Source organism: Falco naumanni, chromosome 7 (assembly GCF_017639655.2).
Source record: "Falco naumanni isolate bFalNau1 chromosome 7, bFalNau1.pat, whole genome shotgun sequence".
NCBI lineage: Eukaryota > Metazoa > Chordata > Aves > Falconiformes > Falconidae > Falco > Falco naumanni.
The window spans coordinates 9,975,465-9,999,106 of record NC_054060.1 but is presented as its reverse complement, the minus strand read 5'-3'; the positions used below and the strand labels follow the sequence as shown (position 1 = coordinate 9,999,106).

Here is a 23,642-nt window from a genome sequence, read left to right as displayed (position 1 = left end):
AAATGCAGAGTTTTAATATCAGTTGGATCAAATAACAGCGTACCTGGGAAAAGATGCAGTGGAGGAGAGGGATGGAAATAATGGGAGAAAACCCAAAAGAGGACAAAAAAGAAAGCAGAGTTTATTCCATCTGGTGTGCATTATGTACAGCTTATTGCACTGCTGGGGAGGCTCACGGCCCTGGTCGTCAGAACCAGAAGACAGCAGGCAGAACATAACACTGTGGAGCTGTTATCTGAAATGCACGCAATAAGCACTGGCTAGGAAAACGTGGACGGACTTTAACCGATAAAATTTGCTGAATTGATAGATTTCGTTGCTGAATTTTCATTACTTAATTTGTCTTTTTCTTCAGCGGACTTACGGCAGCATCTTTTTTTCAGGTACTGAAGCAGAGACCAAGGTTTGTTGCCTTGAAGAAACAGCCTCCTTACATTGGTGGGGAGAACCTGGAGCTGCGAGATTACCAGCTGGAGGGCCTCAACTGGCTCGCTCACTCGTGGTGCAAGTACGTACAGATGCTATGTATGTGGTCTTCGTTTTGTGTCTCCTGGTTTTTGTCTCAGTAGGGTATGACCCTCTTGTTTTCACCTGAGGTCTTTACCCAGCCTCCTCCTGCAGCTTGAAGGATTTTGAATGTTAACACACCCAGCTGCATTGCAGACACTGCAAGCAGGAGCTATCTGAAGCGTGAACTTAAGAAACCTTGTGTGAAAACAAAAAGTATTTGCCCTGGCTGGGCCTGTTCACGTGCTGGACTTGACTGTGGTGTCAGCCCTCATTTTCCATTGCCTTAACTGAAAAAAAGGGTTTCTGGCTCAGCATGCTTACACACTTGTTGAAGTCTTTGAGAAACGTCCATCCAGAATTAGGCCACTCACTCTCTTCTCCCTTTGCTTTTGTTTTTGCAAGTTATTGTGCCATGTGCAATCTGGATGTCCCTGGGATCCACTTGAAAGTCTTCAGATAAATGTTTTTGCACTGCCCCCTTTCTGTCCTGGTGGATTCCTATTCATGCTGGTGCACAGTGAATTAGTAGTGGGGGAAACGTGCACTCAGGCAGCATTTCTGTTCTTTCTCAGGAGCAACAGCGTGATCCTGGCTGATGAAATGGGACTGGGCAAGACGATTCAGACAATATCATTCCTGTCGTACCTCTTCCATCAGCACCAGCTCTACGGCCCGTTCCTGGTGGTGGTGCCCTTGTCCACTCTCACCTCGTGGCAGAGGGAGTTTGAAGTGTGGGCACCTGAGATAAATGTGGTGGTTTACATCGGAGACCTCATGAGCAGGAACATGGTGTGTAATCGGAAAGCAAAGAGTGTGGGGTTGGGTAGAAATGCTGGGTGCAAAACAACAGCTTCTGTGTAACGTGTGACATGTTCTGCTGGAGAGGCTGGTAGAGCGTACTGGCAGTACTGCAGGCGGCTGGAGCTGGTGTAGCTGAGCACACGGGTGTAATTCACTGTTGCAAGCACTTTTCTACTTTTCTAACTTATTTCCTCTCTTAGAGTGAGCACAGGAGTACTGGCTTCTCTCAGAGAGTCTGGATAATACCACTCTTGTGCTGGGCTGAAATGCGCTGCAGTAAGAAGTACAGCAGTACAAAAGTCCTTGCTTCCTATATGCTTAATTATTCACGTGACATAGCACACAAATGTTGTGAGTCTTGCGGTGTCGATAGTGAGATGATGTGTACATTTGGCAGATAGGGTAATGTCACAACAGCAAGGTGTTTGACCTTATTTTTTCACCTGTGCGAGGGCAGTTGAACCATGTGTGCTCTGAAGCAAGCTGCTCCTTGGGCACCCTGAGCTCATCAAATGGCACCTTGAACAAGAGGGTTTTGGACTTGGGGTTGCTGGCTATAGCTACATTAAAATAATGATTGCTAACTTTTCTTTTGGTAACAAAGTTAACGTTTGTCTCCTCTCGCCTCTCACAGATACGTGAATATGAGTGGATCCACTCTCAGTCTAAAAGGTTGAAATTCAATGCACTTATTACAACATATGAGATTCTCCTGAAGGATAAGGTGAGTAATGCTTCAGGGATGTTTTTTAGATTTTTGCTTGCAAAGGGGGAAGCCAGGCCCTAGCTAGGGGGCTTCACCTCTTTCCTCTGTAGTGTTGGAGAACATACAGCTACTATTTGCTTTTGCTGCCAGTAATGCAAAGGGAATGTGGGACACCTGTTAGTGTTTCCGCTCTTGTACTGCACAGTTGTGGTGTTATTTTTACTTGTAAAACACCAGGCAGGGATTTTACCTGGCTTAATTTAGGCTAGTTAAGAGGACAAAATATTACACTGAACTGCTGGCCACAGTGTAAACAATACCTGGATTTTTACACTTCGAAGAAATCTGTCTGTTTAGGAAATGCTCATCATCCCTGTCAGTGCATCACTGAGTCCTAGCAGAAAACAAAAAAGCTTAACACTAACGTAAAAAAAATAATAAATAAAATCAGAACTCAGATTACCTTAACTTTATAGGCTTGTTCGTCTGCTCTCCTGCTGCTACTCCAGTGCTACAGCAGGGCCCCAGGAGCATGGAGAAAAGGGAAGAGTAGGGGGCTGGGGGAGGACTCTGCTTTCTGGGTAAAGCGAAGGTGGATTAAAATCGATATACTTGCCGAAAGACCGTCAGATACAGCAGGAGCGCTATACAGCATGGCTACTTTTCACCTTTCCAGGGAGGCAAAACTAGCGTAGGTGCCTTGGTCACCAGATTTTGTGAACAACAAACTCTGTGAGCCCAGCTCCTTTGGTGGTGGGTCCAGCACTGGGGCTGGGGCAGGACATCCTGGAAAGCAAACACTGCACTGCTTCCTGGCCATGGAGAGAGGGGCATGTGCAAGGTGGTGGGGCTTGTCTGACCCCGCGTCTCCTTGGGGACTGTTTTTTTTTTTTCTTCTTTCCCTCCAGGCTGTTTTGGGAAGTATTAACTGGGCCTTTCTAGGCGTGGATGAAGCCCATCGGTTGAAAAATGATGACTCTCTGCTGTATAAAACATTGATTGATTTCAAGTCCAACCACAGGCTGCTGATTACCGGTACCCCACTTCAAAATTCACTCAAAGAGCTCTGGTCCCTGCTGCATTTCATCATGCCAGAGAAGTAAGTCTCCTCCTGGTCCTTCAGAAAATACCTCCGTGTCCATTCTTGTTTGTTAACTAGGCTCGAGGGAGTGCATAATAGCGGTGATCCCTGAATTAAATCCTTGAATTAAACTCAGTGGAGTTAGAGCAACAAAAGGGGAACAGACGTGGGTGGGGAAAATCAGAGATTAAATGACTAACACAAGGAGTATTTCTGGCAGCAGATTGAATGAGGAAACCTAATACATGCCTTTCAAATCTCTCTGCTGTCTTAGAGCCATCTCTAAAAAGCTAAACCTGTTTTAAGCAGTCATCTCAACATCTCTGAGGTTTCATTGTGGTTCAGCCACCCTCGCCAACCATTTTACGACAGTCTCTGGAAGTACTGCTCAAGGATGGTGCTGTCTAGCTGATCGTGTGTCTGCATTGTAACAAATGTTTTCTTTAAAACAAAATGGGCTATGTGCACTGCTAAGGCTTAGACAAGCATGCCCCAAAGCTCGCTAAAATTGTACTTGACTCCAAAAAGAGCTGTCCCCCAAATTCTTTGGATCACAGAAAGTGTGAAGGATAGGGATGAGGTCTCCCTAGCGGAGGAGAAGAGCAGATCTCCACATTTCGAAGGAGCTGTTGGAGGAAGCAGCGATCCAGAAGAGCCTTCAGAGCAGTGTAAAGCGTAGTACTGTTGCCAAAACCCTGCTGAGTGAAGGGCACTGGGGGAAGTTCAGAAAATGCTGCCAGGTGAACATCAGCAGGAGGCAGCAGAGTAGAATACTGGAAAGCTTGGGATTTTGGGCCCTGGGAGTCAGCGTGGAGCTCAAGGACAAGATGTTAGGAAGGCACCTAAGGGCAGAGAGCTTCTGGCTTTGCCACCAGTCTGTTTAGTTAGCCAGAGCAGAGTGAACCTTTTATCCTCCGCCGTGTTTCCATTAAACTGGTGATCTCCTGTCTTGTGCAGTAGGAGCATATCCAATAGCTGCTGTTCGGTGCAATAAGACAAGGTATTCAGACCCTTCTCTGCTCCTTGTTTCTGTTGCTAGGTTTGAGTTCTGGGAGGATTTTGAAGAGGACCACGGGAAAGGTAGAGAGAATGGCTACCAGAGCCTTCACAAAGTCCTGGAACCATTTCTCCTACGCAGAGTGAAGAAGGATGTGGAGAAATCTTTGCCAGCCAAAGTGGAGCAGATCCTCCGGGTGGAAATGTCTGCTTTGCAGAAGCAGTATTACAAGTGAGTGATTTATTATGTTCCTGGGAGTGCCAGTAGAAGTGGGCACATCTTTCTGTGTGCCTTGGGAATGTGTTCCAGTATACTGTGTCCTTCAGAATGCAGTGTGGCAGCCATCACCTGTAGTACCAGGAGCTTCCCGGTAGGTATCTGAGGTAGGATAGTTGGTAACTTTTCTTCTAAAAGAGCATCTGCAGACCACTGGGGGTGCTTTTGTAGAGTGATACAATTCAGCTGGATGGCTTTGCAGGACAGAGGCTATGTCTTTCCTGGGGGAGTAAAGCTCCCCACAAAGTTGTGGTGCTGTTTAATATTAAACTGTAATAATGTCAATAGGAAAGTAAGATCAGGGTTTTTAGTGAGGTTACAGCAGTTTCCTGTAGAAGTGAAGAGAGATGGAGGGAGGGAAGTAGACTGATGCTTGAACAAGGTGTCCCTGAAGGTTTTGTCCCTCCAAGAATCCAGCATGCCCACTCTGCACTGTGAAATGATGTGGACTTTTCATTTTCCTGCCTGCAGGTGGATTTTGACACGAAACTACAAAGCTCTTTCAAAGGGAACGAGAGGGAGCACATCTGGTTTCCTGAACATTGTGATGGAATTGAAAAAGTGCTGCAACCATTGCTACCTTATTAAACCTCCTGAGGAAAACGAGAGAGAGAATGGCCTTGAGACCCTGCAGGTGGGCAGTGTCTTCGGTTACCACCTTTTTTCCTTAACTTTCCTCTGTCTTCTGGCCTCCCATCAAGAATGAGGTCTGGTGAAGCTTTAGCTTCTGTGGCATTTCCATTAGAAATAGTTCTCACAGCTAAGCCACTTGAGTCTAGAGCCCTTTGCTTCCGCTGTAGGCAATGTTTTGTGGCCACCTAGAGTGGGAGTCGTATGCAATGTAAGATCTGTCTTGCATGATTCATTTTGTGTGTGGCCTCTGCTGTGTAAATCCAGATGATCTAATCATAGATGTATGGGAGAAGCATGACCCCAAAAGAACCAGATCTCTGCATGTGTCTGTGTAATGGACATAAGGGTGAGATTGAAAAGCATCAGCTGAAATGACGGTTACTTGTTCAGTCTCTGATCAGGAGCAGTGGAAAGCTAATTCTTTTGGACAAGCTGCTGACCAGGCTGCGGGAGAGAGGCAACAGAGTGCTGATCTTCTCCCAGATGGTGAGGATGCTGGACATCTTGGCAGAGTACCTGACTATCAAACACTACCCTTTTCAGGTGAGAAACATCAGCGTGGGAAAGCGGGGTTCACTTGAAAACTTGAAAAAATGCCAAGGGCGGCGGGAGTCACAGTTTCCCAGAGATTGCTTGCTGGGATTACAAGTCGCACTGACTGAAATATACTGGAGGGAACTGGGAAGTCCTTTTGTTTCAGTGAAATTTCAGTTTCTCTGCAAAATGCTGCCTCTGACAGGCCCCTGCTTTGGGCTGTGTCCTGTGATAAACCCCGAGGATAGGATAGCCAGCACAGAGACCCTGGCTGGGAGCCTGTAACGGGAGCTGCAGCGTCACTCTCTGTGTGACTGTTGCCTGAGCATACCCGCTCCTACCCTTGCCACACAGTGGGCTAAGGCAGTGCAGTTATTTTTAATTGGTGGCTATTTTTAATGATTAAATGCTGCAGGCAGGGAAGGGGGCTGTAGGGCTCCCAGAACTTGTGCGCAGCGGTTTCTCAAGGCTCCTTTACCTTCTTTCTTTTATCATCGTTGATTTTTCCAGCGCTTGGACGGCTCGATCAAAGGGGAGATCCGAAAGCAGGCTCTGGACCACTTCAACGCTGACGGCTCTGAGGTACCACGGCTGGGGCTGTCCTGCCTCAGGAGGGTCTGGGTGGGCTGCCCGAGCGGCGGGTGTTTATGACTCAGTCGCAGGTTGTGACTGCCAAGAGGGGATTAGTTCAGTTCATTTCTTTTTACAGGACCCCAGGTACTTTTAAAGACACAGATACAGCAGTTTTTGCAGCTAGCCATATTGCTTATTTTAAATCTCCTACATCCAAAGAACAGGGCTGCAGGTCACGTCTCAAAGTCCTGAAGAGGCTGGGAAGAGCCAGAATTTAACAATTCTCTCCCCATGGCCTGGAGAACGAGGTGGTTGCTAAATGATTCCACCAGTCTGAAGCTGGTTTTGGATATGAAATGGCAGAGGCAAAAAGGAGATTTTAAGTGTTGGCAGGCAGTGGAGTCTGGTGTTGGATGTGAAAGTCTCCAGTGAAATAGGAGAGGGCACCTCAGACCTCTCGTCTGGGCTTGCTGACTCACGGTGACTGGTGCGAGACACTTGTTTTGTGCCACAGTCAGCCCAGCCGTGAGAAATACCTTTCCTCATTCCACAAGCCCAGACTGGAGGGGGATTCTGGGCTGACACAGGAGATAGATATAGTTAGATGCTTCATGCTTGTGGGAAAATGAACAAATAAAAGTGGGGAGGAGACAGCTGTGTGGGTGGGAAAGGAGCAAGAATGCCCAAAGAAGCTGCCCTTTCCCCTCTCCTCTCTCCTGGGGGCATTCATGGGGGCTCGGGCATCTGAGCTCTAATCTGGCACCCCGTGCCCTACCCAAACAGTCTGTTTAGTGGCTGATCTCGGCCCCAGCAGGCCTCAGGCAACAAAAAGCATGTGTTTGCCTGCTGCCTTTGTAGGAGTCTGGTGGGCAGCATGGTCTGACCTTCAAAAGGGACTCCAGGGTGCCCTTGCTCTGAGCTGTTTGCATCCATAATGATGGATGCCAGGCCCTTCCTGGAATAGCACACCTTTCGCCACTTCCAGCACTGCCTCGCCTTGTGCCAGTGGTGCTCAGCCTGCATGAGCAGGGTGTGTGGGAAGGAAATCCTTTTTCTGTTTTCTTAAGAAGCGACAGAGCCCTCCCTCCATTGCCTTGCATAGCTTTGAAGTCACCATTGCTATTTTACAGCCACAGTGGCTGGCTAACTCACGGATGCCTTGTTTTTCCCCCCTCCAGGACTTCTGTTTCTTGTTGTCAACGCGAGCTGGAGGGCTGGGAATTAATCTGGCCTCTGCTGATACTGTTGTTATCTTTGACTCGGACTGGAACCCCCAAAATGATCTTCAGGCTCAGGCTCGGGCTCACCGGATTGGACAAAAGAAGCAGGTCAGAAGAGTTACCTGGGTTGTTTTCCTGGTGGCCTCAGTGTGTGCATCTAAATGGGCCTCCCACCTCACCAGAGCTTCTGAAAACATGGTCTTTTTGCCCCCAGTCCTGACTCCAGAGCGAGCTGCCAACCCAAGGGAAGCTCATTTAAAAGCCATGAGACAAAAAATCAACCCAAATTTACCAGATGCCAGGTCTTTCTGTTGGCTTTGGGTTCTGGGAAGGTTCAAAACCAAGAACCGAACCAAACTTCTCAGCCTAGCGCACTCTATTCTTTCTGGCCCTCAAAAACTTAGAAAGTAAACATCCAGTTTTACTAGGGTCTTATTAGAGAAGTGAAAAGTTTTATGATAGTTTGGTTTTAGACTGATTGTTTCAGCAGATTTTTACTCTGTCCGTAGACACGCTACAGGATCTGTGATTTTTAACTGGTTCCCCTGAGATTTAAAAAGAATGTGCTTGTTTTTCTTCTAAAACACCACGTATACAACATGAAGAGATGTCAGCAGACCAGTCTGCTGAGGAAACAGCTGAGGGATGCATTGCCGTGTCAACAGAGCGTGTTTAGGTCCAGAAATAGCTCTGGTCTTTTTTTGCCCTTCAGGTTAATATTTACCGCCTGGTCACAAAGGGTACAGTAGAGGAGGAAATCATTGAGAGGGCCAAGAAGAAAATGGTGCTGGATCACTTGGTGATCCAGCGTATGGACACCACTGGCCGGACTGTTCTGGACAACAACTCTGGACGATCAAAGTAAGTGATTGTGACAGGAGGCAGGGATGTCTGGTACAGCATGTGGCATAACCAGCTTCACCTGCTGGTATTTCCCAATATTTATTTGATTGGGTACAGGGCATAAGGCTAATAAATAATGGCCATTGTCATGGATTTGGCTCATGCAAGCATTAGTCTGGACACATAGGATAAAGGTGATCAGAAATAAAAACCTAGTTTTAATACATTACTTGTTTTTCCTTCTGTCTTCCTGCCAGAGGTCATCCTGGTCTGAGGGAACCTGGTGGTGGCTGTGGAACAGCTGCCATTGACAGTGACCTCAGACTCTCCCTGTTTCCCTCCAGTAGATGGAGGTGGTTCCCTTTACAGTAGCTGCCTGTGCTGGAGCAGGAAAGATGAACAGAAAAGCTTTCCAGAGTGCTGCATAGAAAACTTGCTCCTTGCTTTAATTAGGGAAAACTTTGGTACGGTTTTGTGCTATAGCAGTGCTGACTTAACAGCTCAAACCACATTTTTTTTCTCACTTGTTCTTGCAGCTCCAATCCTTTCAACAAAGAGGAGCTGACAGCTATTCTGAAGTTTGGAGCTGAAGATCTCTTCAAGGAGCTTGAAGGGGAAGAGTCAGAGCCTCAGGTAGTTTGAAACTGAAATTGCACAGCTGCTTGTAGTCCTTTGCAGGTCTGCATGGGGGATCGTGTGTGTCTGCTTCCTCTTTGTGCTTGCCCTGTGCATGAGAGCAGGTTGGTGAACAGGGCACATCCGAGTCTGGAGAAGCTGAAGAAAGAGAGCTCTTGGCCTGGGGGATCAGGGGGCGGAGGAGAGCCTTGTTGTCAGAGCTTAAATAGTAATGGTTGCTGAGAGAATCTCTTGGCTCCGAAGGATTCATTAGCTAGTTATAGCACAGCCTGTTGAAAACTTCTCTCCCTGCCTCCTCGGAGCACTTCTTCAGGATCCTTTTTTGCTTGTTCACAGAGGCGCAGGAGTCAGCACAGTGAAGTTAAATAGCTTGCTCTCCCCTGCCTCAGTGCAGCATTACTTGACAGTTTAGTATTGAGTGCTTTGACCAATTCTCTTAATGGCCTGAGTAGCAGAGTTTCCCCCAAGGGAAACAGTCCACAGTTAATATATCTCACTGTCTGGAAATTTTCCCTGCTGCTCAGCCTTGATGTTCTTTATCTCCTGTCCCATCACCCTTACTTACACTCGTTTGTAGCACTTGAGATAGCTCATCCTTGCTCCCGTGATGACACCCTGCAGATATTTGCACTTTCATTTAGCTCGCATCAGCACAGTGTGTGTTTAGCTATTGCACTCAACAAATCTGTCCTCAAAGTCTCCTATTACCTGCTGTGCTCGGCACCCTCCACTTCATCACTCTTTCTGACTGGTAGGAGATGGACATTGATGAGATTTTACGTCTGGCTGAAACACGAGAGAATGAGGTGTCCACCAGTGCTACTGACGAGCTTCTTTCTCAGTTTAAGGTACGGACCTGCAGCTGTGTGGATGGGTGCAGGAATGTGGCTCTGCACATCTTGCCGTGGCGGTGAAGTTAGTGACAGACAGGGCAGATCAGGCTCGGTAAGAGGTGACTTGTACAAAGCTGTATGCTGAGGGATTGTCTGGGTTTGGTAGCTGGCAAAATATGTAAGTATTAATTTCATTTCACTTAAGGTGGTTTTGAAGGCTGTGAATAAAATGCGGAATTTACCAAATTTGGAAACAAACCCAATAACTTACAGAGGCTCAGCAGTACTTATTAAACTGCACGTACTTCCTCAAAGACTCTTAGCCCAAAGATGTGGCAAGGAACCAGGAATGTAGTGACATAGGGATCAATTATTAAGTAGTTATAGAAATGTTGGCAGAATTCCTACGTGGACGGAGTTGAAGCATAGCAGACAGCTCTGAGGTATGCCTGCCAGGGGAGGGAATTTCTAAAAACTGTTTCTTTGCTTATAAAAGGTGGCCAACTTTGCAACCATGGAGGAGGAAGAGACAGAGTTGGACGAGCGGTCGCAAAAGGACTGGGATGATATCATTCCAGAGGAGCAGAGGAAAAAGGTGGAGGAGGAAGAAAGGCAGAAAGAATTGGAGGAAATCTACATGCTGCCTCGAATCCGGAGCTCGACTAAAAAGGTACAGCCCATCTCGAGGACCTGAGAGGCAGAAGGCAAGAGCTGGCAAAGGCAACACTCAGGGGAACCTGCCGCCTGAGTGCTGCTTTCCGTCCTCCGAAGTTGGTTAGGAGTAAAGCACAGAGGTAGCACACTGACCTCCTGTTGGCATAATGCATCGGGCCCCTAGCTGGTAATGCAGTGTGAGGGCCCGCGTTGGGTTTGGTATGAATCATCTTGTCTTAGCAGAAAAAATGCAGAGAACCTGTAGTGAGCACAGGGCAAGTTTTCCAACTGTATAGTGCAGATTTTACTCCAGTTTATGCCGTTTTCTGGCTGTTTCTTTTCCTTGGGTGCTCTAGCTGCCTGGAATGCTTTTGCCTAAATGTGGCTTTTGCAGGCCGAAGAGATGGTGTCTTTCCAAATTCTTCTTTTAGGTGATTGGATCTACCCCAATCCAACAGAAAGCAGACTGTGCAAGGAAACTCTTCTGGGATATGGGACTTTAAGGGGTTATGAACTGTGCTCTGGGATGAGCTGGGGGAAAACATTAAAGTTAAAGGTAGAGAGAAGGGTAATTCATACCAGGTGACTCCAGATTCATTTCTGAGATGTCCTGATTTTCAAAAGAGTCTAAGGGGCTGTGGCACAAAACCATGGTAATCAATATGTTTTAGTGCATCTTATACCTTAATAAATCAAAATGCAGTTGTGAAACTTCTGGGTAGAAGGCTGTAAAGGGAAGGATGGCCACCTTAACACCCTTAGCTAGCTGGAAACTACAAGGCAGCCTCTCTGGGTTGGTTACGTGGGCTCCTGCATCTTCAGGAAGAGATGCTGAGGTGTTTTACAGTTGGAACATTAAACAGTGGCAGCTCATGGGAGGGACAGAAAAGGTTGGCAGATTAGCAGCTTTAACTGTACTGCTGTTTTTCTGGTACATACAGGCTCAGACGAATGACAGTGAATCAGATGCAGAAACTAAGAGAAGGCTTCAGAGGTCATCTGCATCAGAAAGTGAGACGGACGATACTGATGATGAGAAGAGACCAAAGCGCAGGGGGCGTCCTCGGAGTGTTAGAAAAGATACTGTGGAAGGATTTACTGATGCTGAGATCAGGAGGTCAGTGCTGAGCGTGAGACAGTTCAGAAAACAAATACAGAAATCCCATGCAGGTGGAGAAACCCCCTGATTAGTCCAGGAATTGTTCTCCTGTAAGCACGTCAGTAGTTTAGGTAGAGCTGGTTCGTTGGGCCAGCTTCTGCACCTTTGTGTAATTCAGTTTGCTCCCAGCTGATGACCTTAACATTCAGGTCTGTGCAAAATGGACTGGATTGTCTTTAGTAGGCTACTTTAGTGAACCTGCTAACTTCCTGAAATTAGTCCTTTTTGTAAGTGCCCTTCCTGGGCTGAGTGGATTGAGCTAAACACGTGAGGTCTTAGGTGCCATGGGACACAGAGCTGGAAGTGCAGGACTCTGGCCTTCCTGACATTTTTCTGGCAGTAGTCCTGCTGATTTAAGCTTTAAGTGAAAGACAAGCTCTGGCAAAATGACTCCATGAGAAGCACTGCTCCTGTTGATCCCAGTAGTTGTGTGTCCTCTTCTGCGCTGTCGGTCCCTGAAGTGAGCTGCAGGCTGAATTCCAGAGCGTTATTTTCTTCTCGTATCTTCTGACTCTTGAGCTTTCCCAAATGTCTTTGCTTATGGCTCTGCCCAGATACCCAACCAAAGATGGAAAAGAGAGAGTTGTGACTTGACTCTCTCCATCTCTGAGTTAATGTGTTTTTTAACAGGAGGTTGGTCAGACTTTTTGGATTGTGGAAGCTGCCCCATATCCAGCCTGAAACCATAGAGAAGGAAGGAGGTGTTGCAATGTGAAATATATCAGCCATTTAGTTACTGTGATGTAGAACCTGAAAGAGCACAAGATGAAAAAAAGAAGGGAAAAAATTAACTAATTTTAAAAATGTGTAGTTGAAGCTGTTGGGTCTGCTCCCAGCACAAGGCACTGTTCAGTTGCAGCAGCGGTGCCTGACTCTTGCCCTGAAGTTGTGTTAGCTATGGCAGTGATTTTCACAATAAAAATAAGACGTAAAAATATATAGCAATTTTTGTCTGCAAACCTCTGTGATGGATTGCACCACATTTGGCTCTTCTGTAATGGGTTGTTACACTTGTAGCCTGAGCGTTAAAATTACTGATGGCATTGATTTAATGCCTCTCTTCTCCTTGGAAAAATGAAGTTAATTACCAACATGGTGTGAGCCAATAGTTTTAAAAATTTTTTTTACACTACAGTTATAACTCTTTCTATTTTTTTTTTCTTTTCCCCATCATCTGTCAAACATTCACAATAATGTTGTGTTCTCCAGCCAAGGTCACAAAACTCTTTTTGGGGGCTAATGGATTAGGCTTCCCAGTGCTGAGTGATGCTTAGCCTAATCAGTGTGGAATGCAAGGTTGATAACATGGCAGGCTGTAATTAATATATTCAAGCATATTTGTGATATTGGAGACCTACTTTTTATGGCAGTTGGTTTAGTTTTTGTTTTCTCTCTTTTTTTTTTTTTTTTTTTTTCCTTAGGTTTATCAAGGCTTACAAGAAGTTTGGACTGCCTCTTGAACGGTGAGTCCCAGGCTGGGCTTGCACCAGAGGGGAGTCACCGGGGGGGACGTTGTATTTGTGAGCACAGCCATACACACATTGCTCTGGGTGTTCGATACAACCTCCATGGACAGCACAAAGCCTTGCTGTCGTGTGATCGGTAACGCTAGCACTGCTATGCAGCCCCTCATCTCTCGGTTGATGGTGCTGATGAATGTTGGCCAAAAACCAGCTAGAGCAGTAGTGGTGCTGGGCTGTACACAGCATCATCCTGCTGGCGGAGTCTGGCCCTTGGGGCATTTCCAGTCTGCCTAGAAAGGAGAGGTATCAGCTGTTCGAACAGCAAATGCTACCCAAAATGCTTGCCAAGCTTCTCTGCGTGTGTTAGTTTCAAGAATGAATTCAGAGCATCTTTCTCTCACTGCCGTATCCCTCTTGAAGGGAAGAGAGGTGCACATCATCCTCGAGCGGGGGTCTGCAGAGCGCTGCATGAGTGCTGTGACCTAGTGTGAAGGAGGAAGGGAGATGGGCATGTCTGTTGGGTCTGGAAAGCTGTAGCCCTTGTTGAGGTCTCAGAGCTGAGGCAGGGATCCATATATGTTGTATGAGAAATGACTGTTTTTTCAGCTGGTTATACTCTTCTGTTGTGAAACACTAGGTTTGTGTGTGGACCTTGATGTTACTAACTTCAGCCAGGCAAAAGGGACACCAGATGGCAGCTTTTGACCATCAAATGGAGTTAATGTGGAGCTGTGAGAATGTGAAGGAACACTGGACAGTCACAGAGGGCACCTGTTGTGCCCAAGATAGTTCTCACCTTTGATTTAATACTGAAAGACCCAAAGGATTGGATGTTATACTACATCTGCACTGTACTGCAGCTGTGTTAGACCTAAAAAAAAAAGACTAAAACGGTGTTGTTTCTTGCATGAACTCGACTCATGCAGGTTTCATACATTCATAGATATATAGCATTGACTACTAGAAGCTATGAAACAATTGCTGAGGAAGTGACTGGGAGGAAATAAGCTGTATCAAATACAAAACTTTTTTCCCCTTTCCTAGGCTGGAGTGTATTGCCCGGGATGCTGAGCTGGTGGATAAGTCTGTGGCTGATCTGAAACGGTTAGGAGAACTCATCCACAATAGCTGTGTGTCAGCAATGCAAGAATATGAGGAGCAGCTGAAAGAAAACCCCAGTGAAGGTAAGCAAGAAGGTTGTGTGCTGCTGTTATGTTTTTGGGGGGGTTCTATGGAGCTGGTGAGAAAACCGTTCCCTTGCTGGATGGGGAGGCATGCCACACTGCGATTTAAAAGCGAAGAACAAGGACACACTTAAACTGCCTTCTGCCAGGCAGCTGTCAGTGAGAAACCCTTGAGTTTTCTCAGACTGGAAGGTGCCATTTGGGTCTTTTGGCTTCTGCTGAACACGAGTTTTTGTGGGGAGAGGCTGAAGTAATTAGCTTATTTAATGCTGTGCCACAAGGCAAAGCAGATCATGTTTTAACTGCTGCTGAGACCAGGGAGTCGGAGCGGTGCTGTGTACTCTGTGGTAAAGCTGCATCCACTGTTAGCCCTTCCCAGAGCTGGCATTGTCCCTGCTCTCTGTATGGCTGTTCTGTGCTGTGGGTCTCGAGAGAGACACGGTCCGGGCTGGATCTCCTGCTGGGTCCCTGCCTGTTGCAACTAAACAAAACTACTGAAGCAACAGCTCCAGCATACTTAGATGTATTTTTAAGAAAATTGTACTGGGAGGTGTTTAGATTACAGAGCTAAGTAAGTTAGTGAAAGAAAACTTACATTTTAGGCCTGCCTTAGCAGACAGCCTTATGTTTAAACAGGAGATTGCAGGCAAGGCCTTGATCTCTGTGTGCCTAGACGTTTTTAGAGGCGCTTCTTTCTGTCGGAGTTCTCTGAGTTGCTGTGTTTTATTGTTGAGCAGGGAAAGGACCTGGTAAAAGAAGAGGTCCTACTATCAAGATTTCTGGTGTCCAAGTCAATGTGAAATCCATCATCCAGCATGAAGAGGAGTTTGAAATGCTGCATAAATCCATTCCCACAGACCCAGAGGAAAGGAAGAAGTGAGTCTGGCTAAGCAGGCAATGTAGGAAGAGGTTCAGGGAATTTGGATTTTGTAGTGGAAAGAGCATAGCCTAGATATGTGGCTTTGCTTTATCCTCCACAGCATTAAAAGTAGCTTCTGTTTGAAATGCCTTCAGGTACCGCCTGACGTGCCGTGTCAAAGCTGCCCATTTTGATGTAGACTGGGGAGTGGAGGAGGATTCACGCTTGTTAGTGGGAATTTACGAGCATGGCTATGGAAACTGGGAGCTAATTAAAACAGATCCGGAATTGAAGTTATCTGATAAGGTGGGTCACTTCGCTTGTGCCTTACATTTTGGGTCCATTGCAGTGTCCATAGAGAGCATTTGATTCACTCCAGAAACAGATGTTTATGTTTGTAACCACTCCAAAAATAATAATAAATAATAATGAGGAAAACAGTGACCTCTATGGAATGTTGCAGGCTTAATGGAAAGCAGAGTTGTGCTATTTGATTGGCAGTAAATTTTCTCTGAACAGTACCATATGAACCACACTGAAATGATGCAGGAGGAAAACTGTAATGCTGACATGTGTGGTTACATGCACAGTATAGAGGGTGCGTTGCATAATTGTGACTTAATATTTCCTTGAGCATCTCACAAGAAGCTGAGTCTGAATTTCTGTGTGGAAATAATTTTTCACAGATTTGACACTGCTTATGTCAAGACTGGTGTGTGTTAGCTTTGAGGGTATAGTTACATGACTGGCCATGGCAGCAAAGCCAGCTGGAAAGGCTCCATCTAGTTCCTCTGTTCTCAGTCATTCCCGTAAGAACTGTTTATGGGGTCCATGTTGAAATGATCCAGGTTAAAAATAAGCCTCCATCCGTTGTGTCAGCACAATGGAAGGAGAGCAAACTGCCGCACAAGTGCTGAGGAACATCAAGAATCTCTACGCCAGCTTTGCTGCCAGTGTGCTACGTTCCCATGACATCCCTGCTAGTGTTTTTAGCAGAGATCAGGCTGTGGCTGGGAGCCCTCCCACGTGAAGTGCAGAGAGGCCTTTTACAATGGGAACAATTGCTTGAGACATGCCAGCCAATTTCCAGTGAAGTATGAAGGTAACCTCGTGGGCAAGCTGAGATACTTCCTCCACAAAGTGGCATCTTGCAGCCTTGTTTTCCGCTAAAAATTCTGCATCTGCATCATTGCTGTAGCAATGTCTCAGGTTACCGGAGGGGACCAGCCTGCTGTGACAAGGCTGTCACGAACAAATCTGATGTGTCACGGAGAGGAGACTCAGTTTTGCAACTCAAGGTCCCAAATACAGTTTGCAGAGTTTTGGCATTTTTCTTTTTGTTTTTGCACACTTACAAGAAAGATTGTAGCAAATATAGAGCCGCCATGGGGTCTTTTCACTTATGCAAAAGGCCAAGGGGAGGGATGCTTGCTTGCTGGGAGCTTTGCTCTTGGCTAAACAGGGAGAATCTGTGTGGGAGCTGGAAGAAATGCTTGAATCTTCTTGTTCTGCCAGAAGGTGCAGCATCTCCAGCCCTTTGCTGGGCCTGGAAGGACTGCTGCTAGTGTATATCTTTCTTGTCAAGGTTTGATAGGTGCATGTGGATTTTTTTTTTTACTTCTTTATCAAAGATCCTGCCTGTTGAGACAGATAAGAAACCTCAGGGAAAACAGCTCCAGACCCGAGTTGATTATCTACTGAAACTGCTGAAGAAAGATCTGGACAAGAAAGAAAACATGAAAGATGGGGAAGAGGTGAGATGTGGCTGCTTGATTCTGGGGGTTTCAGGATGAGTGGTTGGCTGATAGTGCGAGACAGCCTGTGTTCTCAGGTCACCGAACATCATCTATGTGAAAGAGTATGGACTTGGTCTGATTGTGTTGTGATACTAATTATCATTTCAGTAAGGGGCAGGTAATTACGACGCTTACCAAAGGACTTGGGTTCATCAGGCTTCCTGCCACCCTGCCAAGATGTTCAGGACATAGGGTATGTCCCCGGGTTAGTAGCTGTAGCTGTTTTCTTGCCCTGACTTGTTCTGTGTTTTCGCCACCAGGGCAAGCTAAAGAAGAGGAAACCACGAGTAAAGAAAGAGAACAAGGCTCCCAAAGTCAAAGATGAGCATGGGAATGAACTCTCCTCTCCTCGGCACTCAGACAACCAGTCAGAAGAGGGTGAGGTCAAGGTGAGTCAACTTGGTGGATAATGGCTTTTCCAGGTTTTCTTGAGCTGTGTTGTGAGAAGCATGCCTAGCAAACGCTCTGTGGAGTCGGGGGACACTACGAGGTGTGTTTCCCAGGAGACTGGCAAACTTGCAAAACCATATCTACAGCTGTCAGGGTGAAAGAAGGACCTTTCCCACCCACTCTTTTAGGTTAGTGCCTGAAGTGTTTTGGGGGATCCTAGAATGGCCACACACATCCACATACTGACTTGGAGGAAAGGTCTTTTCAGGACAAAGTCTGTCGCCCTTATAAAGGGGAGAAAGAAGAATTGTTTCCCTCTTCAGTACGTCAGCCAGTGGTGAAGCTGGAGTTTACCAAGGTCATGCTGTTGCTTGGAAAACCTTCTGTCTTTGAGTGGTTTGGCTTGTAGTCTAAGGCTTTTTGTTTGTGTGCTGATCAGTATCTACCTTAGGGGCTAAGCGTTCTCCAGCGCAACTGGCATGGGAAAGCAGTGCTTATCTACAGTTTGCCAGCTAGTTAAAGATTGGGGCTCCATCTATTTTTTTAATGCCCTTTTGTGAGGGCTTGGGTGGATCGCAGCTGGTTAAGCAGGGCTTGCTGTCTGGTTAAAGAGGTGTGAGGGCAATTTTGGATGGATCTCAAAAATTGCCTGTGTTTCAAGGATGTAAGCTTTATGGAAGAAAGTATATGTGAGGTGAGGGACTCCAACTTTGTGCCGTGACTGATTTTCTAGGAGGATGGCTTGGAAAAGAGCCCAGTGAAAAAGAAACAGAAGAAGAAAGAGAACAAAGAGAACAAGGAAAAACAGACTACCACTAAGAAGGAAAAGGAAAGCGATAAAGAAAAAAAGAAGACAAAAGACAAGAAAGAAAAGGTATGTGGTACTCTCAGGAGCAGTTTAAAGAGATAAGAGCAGAAGGGCAAGCTATGATTCATTAAGTGCCCTGTGTGAAGAGACACCAGTGAAACACTGTGGGGGGAGGTATTAGCCCTTTTTCAGCCCTCCTGAATTCTTAACTGTGAAGAATTGCAATGAAAAGTAGAAAAGGCAATATATCGTAAAGCTTGGTGGAATGTGAGCAAAAAGGAAGAGATTTTGTCAGACTGTCTTTAAAGTACTGCTGTCCCTGTGCCAGTGATATGGCCAAATAGCTGATGCTGAGGAAGGAAAAGGGAAGAGCCTGGAGCACTCGGATCAAAGTTGTGTTCAGCTGTCATTTATCACAGGATTGGCAGCTCCTTGTCTGTATTCCCCTTTAATTTAAACTCACCCTAAATAACCCAAGTGTCTACACCATCAAGACTGTAAGTTCTCCTTGTTGCTGTTCAGGACTCCCCAAAATGAGTGTTTCAACATTCAATGGTATGTTGTGGACTAAAATGTCCCTTGAATTGTGGTACAGCTGCCCTGGGGCTGGGTTCAAATAAAGGCTTCTATAATAATGCCCTGAAGTACCTGTCCAAGCAACGGGTATGTGCTTCATTCCCAGTGTGTTTTGACACTGAGGTCATAAGTGCAAACCAAGAAGTTTTGTTGCATATGTAGGGGACAGTTTGCTTTCCAGTGATTTTTGGTATGATGTTGACTCTAAAGGACTTTGACTTCAGATAAGTCATATAAATCAAAATTTACACTAGCAGGCCATGATTTGAGATTGCTTTCCGGAGGGTCTGAGGATTACTGACATCACATGAAGTTGCAGATCCTCATAGACATGAGACTAGTCTGAGCTCTGTCCTTTGCAAGGGATATATATTATTTAGCTTAACCTCTTTTCCAAGTCTTCAGCGTTGGTTTTCTCTCCATGAGTATGAGTTTCATATTCATGTCCAAAATGTTAGCTCTGACTTCTCTACTCCCTCTGGGATGACGTAAAGCTAAATAGAGGCACTGCAGCTGAACAGTTTGAGATCTTGGGAGGAAAGCTGTAGGAGCAGTGCCCAGGATTTAACAACTGCCAGTAACAATAGTGCAGAGGTTGTTAGTTGGGTCGCTTGGGATCCTGCAATCTGGCTCATCACGTGATGTGTGTAACTTGTCCTTGTAAAGCTTAAAGGTGGTGACGCTAAATCTGGAAGTAAGGGGAAGAGATCGCAAGGTCCTGTCCACATTACCGCTGGGAGTGAACCGATCCCCATTGGAGAAGATGAGGATGATGATCTGGACCAAGAAACATTCAGCATAGTAAGTGTTTTCCTTGGGAGATGGGAGAGTAGTGGTAGGGAGCTCAGCAAGGCAGCTGGGGTTTGATTACATGTTGTCCAAGGACGTGGTTTAGGTGTCAGGGTGTGAACCCCCTCCTAGTGCCCCACAGTGATTTCCTCTGCCCGATCTGTGAGCGTGGCACAACAGCCCTGTGCGAGAGTGGCCCACCAGCCTCCTCTGCGCCAACCAGCTGTCTGCTGCAAGTGGCACTTCAACTGGAAGAAACTTCAAACCTCTTCCAGCTCCCAGTTCTCACCAGGCGATTGCACTATTAAAGGATTCAGATTAACTCCCTTCAAAATTCTGCTGTGCATGAGTGCACGTGTTCATCCCCTCCCTCTGCCGGGGATGCCAGCCAGGGCAGAAGGTGGCAGCATGTCAACAGAACATGCAGAAGGGCTCTCTTCTTCACCTGAGAAGTTTCCACCACTCATTTGGAAGCCCTGGGTTATAGAAGACCCTGAAGCTTATGTGGCAGCGTGTCCCTCCTGTAGAAGCCAGGGAGCCATTGCAGCTCTTCCAGGTGGGGAAATACAGGAGAATTTTGAGGGTGGCCTTGTACAGCTGTAGGAGGTACAGAGTTGTCTGAGCTGTAAGCACTTCCCTGGTTGTGTAAATGCTCTTGCAGCAAACACACCTGCAAGGCTTGTTGTAAAAGTAGCCTTTCAGTAGAATCGGTCATGGCAGCTCTCCTTGGCCTGACTTGTACAGGGAAATGCTGAAATACCACTTTTTAAAAACAGTTCCGTAAACGCAAATCTGTGTATTTGCTGCAGGTCCTGTGTTGTTTTTGTCTGTTTTTTTTCTTTAACTTTCCCTCTGTGATGCATGAAAGATCCAGTCAGGCAGTAGAAACCTGTCTGATCCGCTGTCTGTGCGCAGCGTTGATGCGCACAGCTGATAAAGATGGTGCTTTCATCTCACGTCTTCCAGTTTTGGTAAAAGCGATAGATTAAAGCAGCCCCAGATGGGGATGGACAGGGAGGCTATTGAGTGAGCGCTCATCAGCTGGGGCTGTTGGTTCAGCATGTCGATGCTCTGTTACGCTTCCCTGCCTGCCGTGGGATCAGTGCAAGGCACTGTGTGGTTATGGCTTGCAAAGCAAATTGTTCCCCTCTGAAAGGCAGGCGCAGTGGAAGTGGAGAGTCTCTCGGCTTTTCCTGATCATTTTCTGCAGCATGTCCAACAAATTGCTGTTTTCATAGCTGATTTCTCCTTGCCTAATGGTCAGATAAAGTTAGTATCTCATGCTAATGAACTTTTCAGCTCTGTCTGATTAACAAGGGAACAGTGTAGACCCTTGTGCCAAATGGATCACTTTCTGCTCTCTATTGCTTTTTCAAGTGCAAGGAAAGGATGAGACCAGTCAAAAAAGCACTGAAGCAACTCGATAAGCCTGATAAGGGACTGACAGTTCAAGAACAGCTGGAGCACACACGCAACTGCCTCCTAAAAATTGGAGACCGCATCTCTGAGTGCCTTAAAGCCTACACTGACCAGGATCATATCAAGCTATGGAGAAGGTGGGGGATTATTTTGTCGTCTTTGGCTGGTCTGTGATACTTAAAAATGGTAGTCAGAGGCTGCAGGGTTTATGTGAATGAGTGTGCTATTTGCCTCTCATTTGATGTGTGAAATCTTGCGTTCTCTAGCCCGCTCAGTCCATGACCAGTCTTAGGTGAGGGCTTAGTCTGCAATTTGTGCTGGTTTCATTTAAATTGGTTTCAGAGCTAGTTTAGACAAATGAGTGCAAACCTCTTTAATTTTATAATTTCTAAGAACCTGGCTCCAGCTCTTCTGATCATCCCATCCTGAGCTGGGTTGATTCCAGAGAGGGTGGAACTGATTTGGTATTGGTCTGAAAGCAGTTGGCAGTTAAACTGCTGATGTAGCGATTAACAGAAAATGTTCATGTCTTTCTAGGAACCTATGGATATTTGTGTCAAAATTCACAGAATTTGATGCCAGAAAACTGCACAAACTCTACAAGATGGCTCATAAGAAAAGATCGCAGGAAGAGGAGGTGAGATCTGAAGTACCTTCCCTCTGGTTGCTGTCTTAAAAGTTGTTGCACTTGGAAGTGTCAGTACTTTCTTCCTCTTTATCATGGGCTTGCTTTATTGTTGTTGTGATTTTCTTAACAGTCTGGTTGGATTTGCCTCCTCTTTCAGGTGCCATTTCTCCCTTCACCTAACAACACTGGTCATTTTGTCCTGGCTGTTCTGACCAGGAAAAAGCGTTACTTGGTGTGGCACGTTGTGTTGAGTTGACCTTTAGAGACGAGCCTAGGAGTGCTGCCCTGTAGAGACAGGGCGTGGAAGCGGAGCTGCATGGGGCAGAACTGTGCCTGTCCTCCACCGCATCTGTACCGCTGCCACTCACACCATGCTTGGGCACAGTTGGTTCACCAAGTCCTCAGGGGTGGGTGGCCCACTGTGTGCAGAGTCTACGGAAGAATCCAGAGCCTGACAGACAAGGCCATTGCTCACACAGTCTGAATCTTCTGGTGGAATAGCAGTTGAGCTGTAACCCTCTCTTCTACCTTGCAGGAGCAGAAGAAGAAGGAGGACATGTCCAGCATGAAGAAGCCATTCCGCCCAGAGCCTTCAGGCTCCAGCCGCGATTCTGTGATGTCCCAGTCTCACGTGCCTCACAATCCTCATTCCCAGAAGATCCACCTGCCCCCTTCCCATGCCCAGCAGCAGATGCACGGGCACCCACGTGACAACTATGGCCATCCAAACAAGAGACATTTCAGCAATACAGGTGAGCACGGGCAAGTCAGGAGAAACCATCTCTTCTGACCTAATGGCTGCTTGAAGTTGGACTGTTTGAGCCTTCTGGCACTTGCGGCTGGTCAGGTTTAAAGGTGGAGGGATGGAACATACGTTACCACTGTAATTATTGCTGGACTAGAAGACACAATGATATAGTGATGTAAAGAGTATAAGAACAGGACAGAGTAAGATTTGCTAGAATAATGATAAACAAATTCAAAGAATAACATTGGGCCCATGTAGTTTAAGGAGGGGAAGGTTAAAGGGGCACAGCAATAGTTACAATTTCTTTGGGAATTCAGCAAAGTAATGGGCTTAAACTGAAGTATGAAAGACACTTACTGGTGCTTTCCTCACTGCAGACCGAGGAGAATGGCAGAGGGATCGAAAGTTCAGCTACGGTGGCAACAGCAACCAGATGTGGGGTGGGGAGCGGCATCACCAGTATGAGCAGCACTGGTACAAGGACCACCACTATGGGGATCGGCGATCTCGTGGAGAACCCCATCGGAGCTCTGGGAACTACAGACCAAATAACCTTTCCCGCAAGAGGCCATACGAACAGTACAACAGTGACCGAGACCACAGAGGCCATCGAGATTATTACGACAGGTAAGTCCCTTTCACCTCAGAAAGGCTGGGAGGAGTCTGTAGTGATGCATCTGGCCACGGCGGCCAGGCTTTCCTTGGGGAACTGATCTCCATCCACTTGCTTTCTCTCTGCAGACACCACCACGATTCTAAGCGTCGACGATCCGATGAGTTCAGGCCTCAGAACTACCACCAGCAGGATTTCCGACGGATGTCAGATCACAGGCCACCCATGGGATACCATGGCCAGGGACCTTCGGACCACTACCGGTCCTTCCACACAGACAAATCGGGAGATTACAAACAGCCTCTCCCTCCACCTCACCCTGCAGTATCGGACCCTCGCTCACCCCCCTCTCAGAAATCCCCTCACGATTCCAAGTCACCTCTCGATCACAGGTCACCTTTGGATAGGTCATTAGAACAGAAAAACAATCCAGATTATAACTGGAACATTCGGAAGACATAAGGTGACTGAGAGGGGGGGAAGCGCACGTCTGAAATACTTGGTTTGATGCAACAGAAACTTTGAACAAGCTGCTATCATCTTGCTGGGTCAAGGAGGATTTTGGGGGATTATAAATGGAGGAAGATTTTTCACTAGTTCTTTGTTCTAATTTGGATTCCCGTTTCCTTTTCCCTCTTCTACCATTGAACATTGGAACCAACCTTGCTGCCTCATTCTTGTTTTGTTTGCGTTTCGCCAGTCCAGTGGACCCAAGGGAATTTTTCCCAGCCAGTGTTTCCCCAAACTGAGAAGTTGGATCGATGCTGCTTAGGATTGTGTAGAAGGCTGTGTGCCTGCTCTGACTTGATGTTATGTGACAGATGCTGCTTTGGGATTGGGGATAAACTGGTTGGGATGGGCTTGTGTGTAACCGGTGTAGGCAATGGGAGGATGTATTCAAGCAGGGACAGGG

The 23,642-nt window shown here is 46.6% G+C and overlaps 1 protein-coding gene across 18 annotated transcripts in view; it reads left to right on the top strand.

Annotated features, from left to right (window-relative positions):
• The window catches only part of CHD2 (chromodomain helicase DNA binding protein 2), an 87,639-nt gene extending 64,249 nt beyond the window's left edge, over positions 1-23,390 (top strand). For 17 of the 18 annotated variants that reach the window (XM_040601158.1, XM_040601161.1, XM_040601162.1 and 14 more), the window contains 27 exons: positions 384-508; positions 1,083-1,299; positions 1,946-2,035; positions 2,926-3,116; positions 4,138-4,326; positions 4,843-5,005; positions 5,395-5,547; positions 6,049-6,120; positions 7,290-7,439; positions 8,044-8,192; positions 8,711-8,807; positions 9,566-9,658; positions 10,140-10,313; positions 11,239-11,414; positions 12,878-12,919; positions 13,964-14,103; positions 14,841-14,979; positions 15,118-15,268; positions 16,594-16,716; positions 17,019-17,147; positions 17,882-18,022; positions 19,199-19,333; positions 20,699-20,877; positions 21,278-21,377; positions 21,904-22,120; positions 22,494-22,743; positions 22,858-23,390. In XM_040601158.1, the coding sequence (XP_040457092.1) occupies positions 384-508; positions 1,083-1,299; positions 1,946-2,035; positions 2,926-3,116; positions 4,138-4,326; positions 4,843-5,005; positions 5,395-5,547; positions 6,049-6,120; positions 7,290-7,439; positions 8,044-8,192; positions 8,711-8,807; positions 9,566-9,658; positions 10,140-10,313; positions 11,239-11,414; positions 12,878-12,919; positions 13,964-14,103; positions 14,841-14,979; positions 15,118-15,268; positions 16,594-16,716; positions 17,019-17,147; positions 17,882-18,022; positions 19,199-19,333; positions 20,699-20,877; positions 21,278-21,377; positions 21,904-22,120; positions 22,494-22,743; positions 22,858-23,191 (4,119 nt within the window). In that variant the 3' untranslated portion in view covers positions 23,192-23,390. The remainder of the gene's footprint in view (positions 1-383; positions 509-1,082; positions 1,300-1,945; positions 2,036-2,925; positions 3,117-4,137; positions 4,327-4,842; positions 5,006-5,394; positions 5,548-6,048; positions 6,121-7,289; positions 7,440-8,043; positions 8,193-8,710; positions 8,808-9,565; positions 9,659-10,139; positions 10,314-11,238; positions 11,415-12,877; positions 12,920-13,963; positions 14,104-14,840; positions 14,980-15,117; positions 15,269-16,593; positions 16,717-17,018; positions 17,148-17,881; positions 18,023-19,198; positions 19,334-20,698; positions 20,878-21,277; positions 21,378-21,903; positions 22,121-22,493; positions 22,744-22,857) is intronic. The other variant, XM_040601167.1, reaches the window with a different exon arrangement.
• The last annotated feature ends 252 nt before the right edge of the window (positions 23,391-23,642 follow it).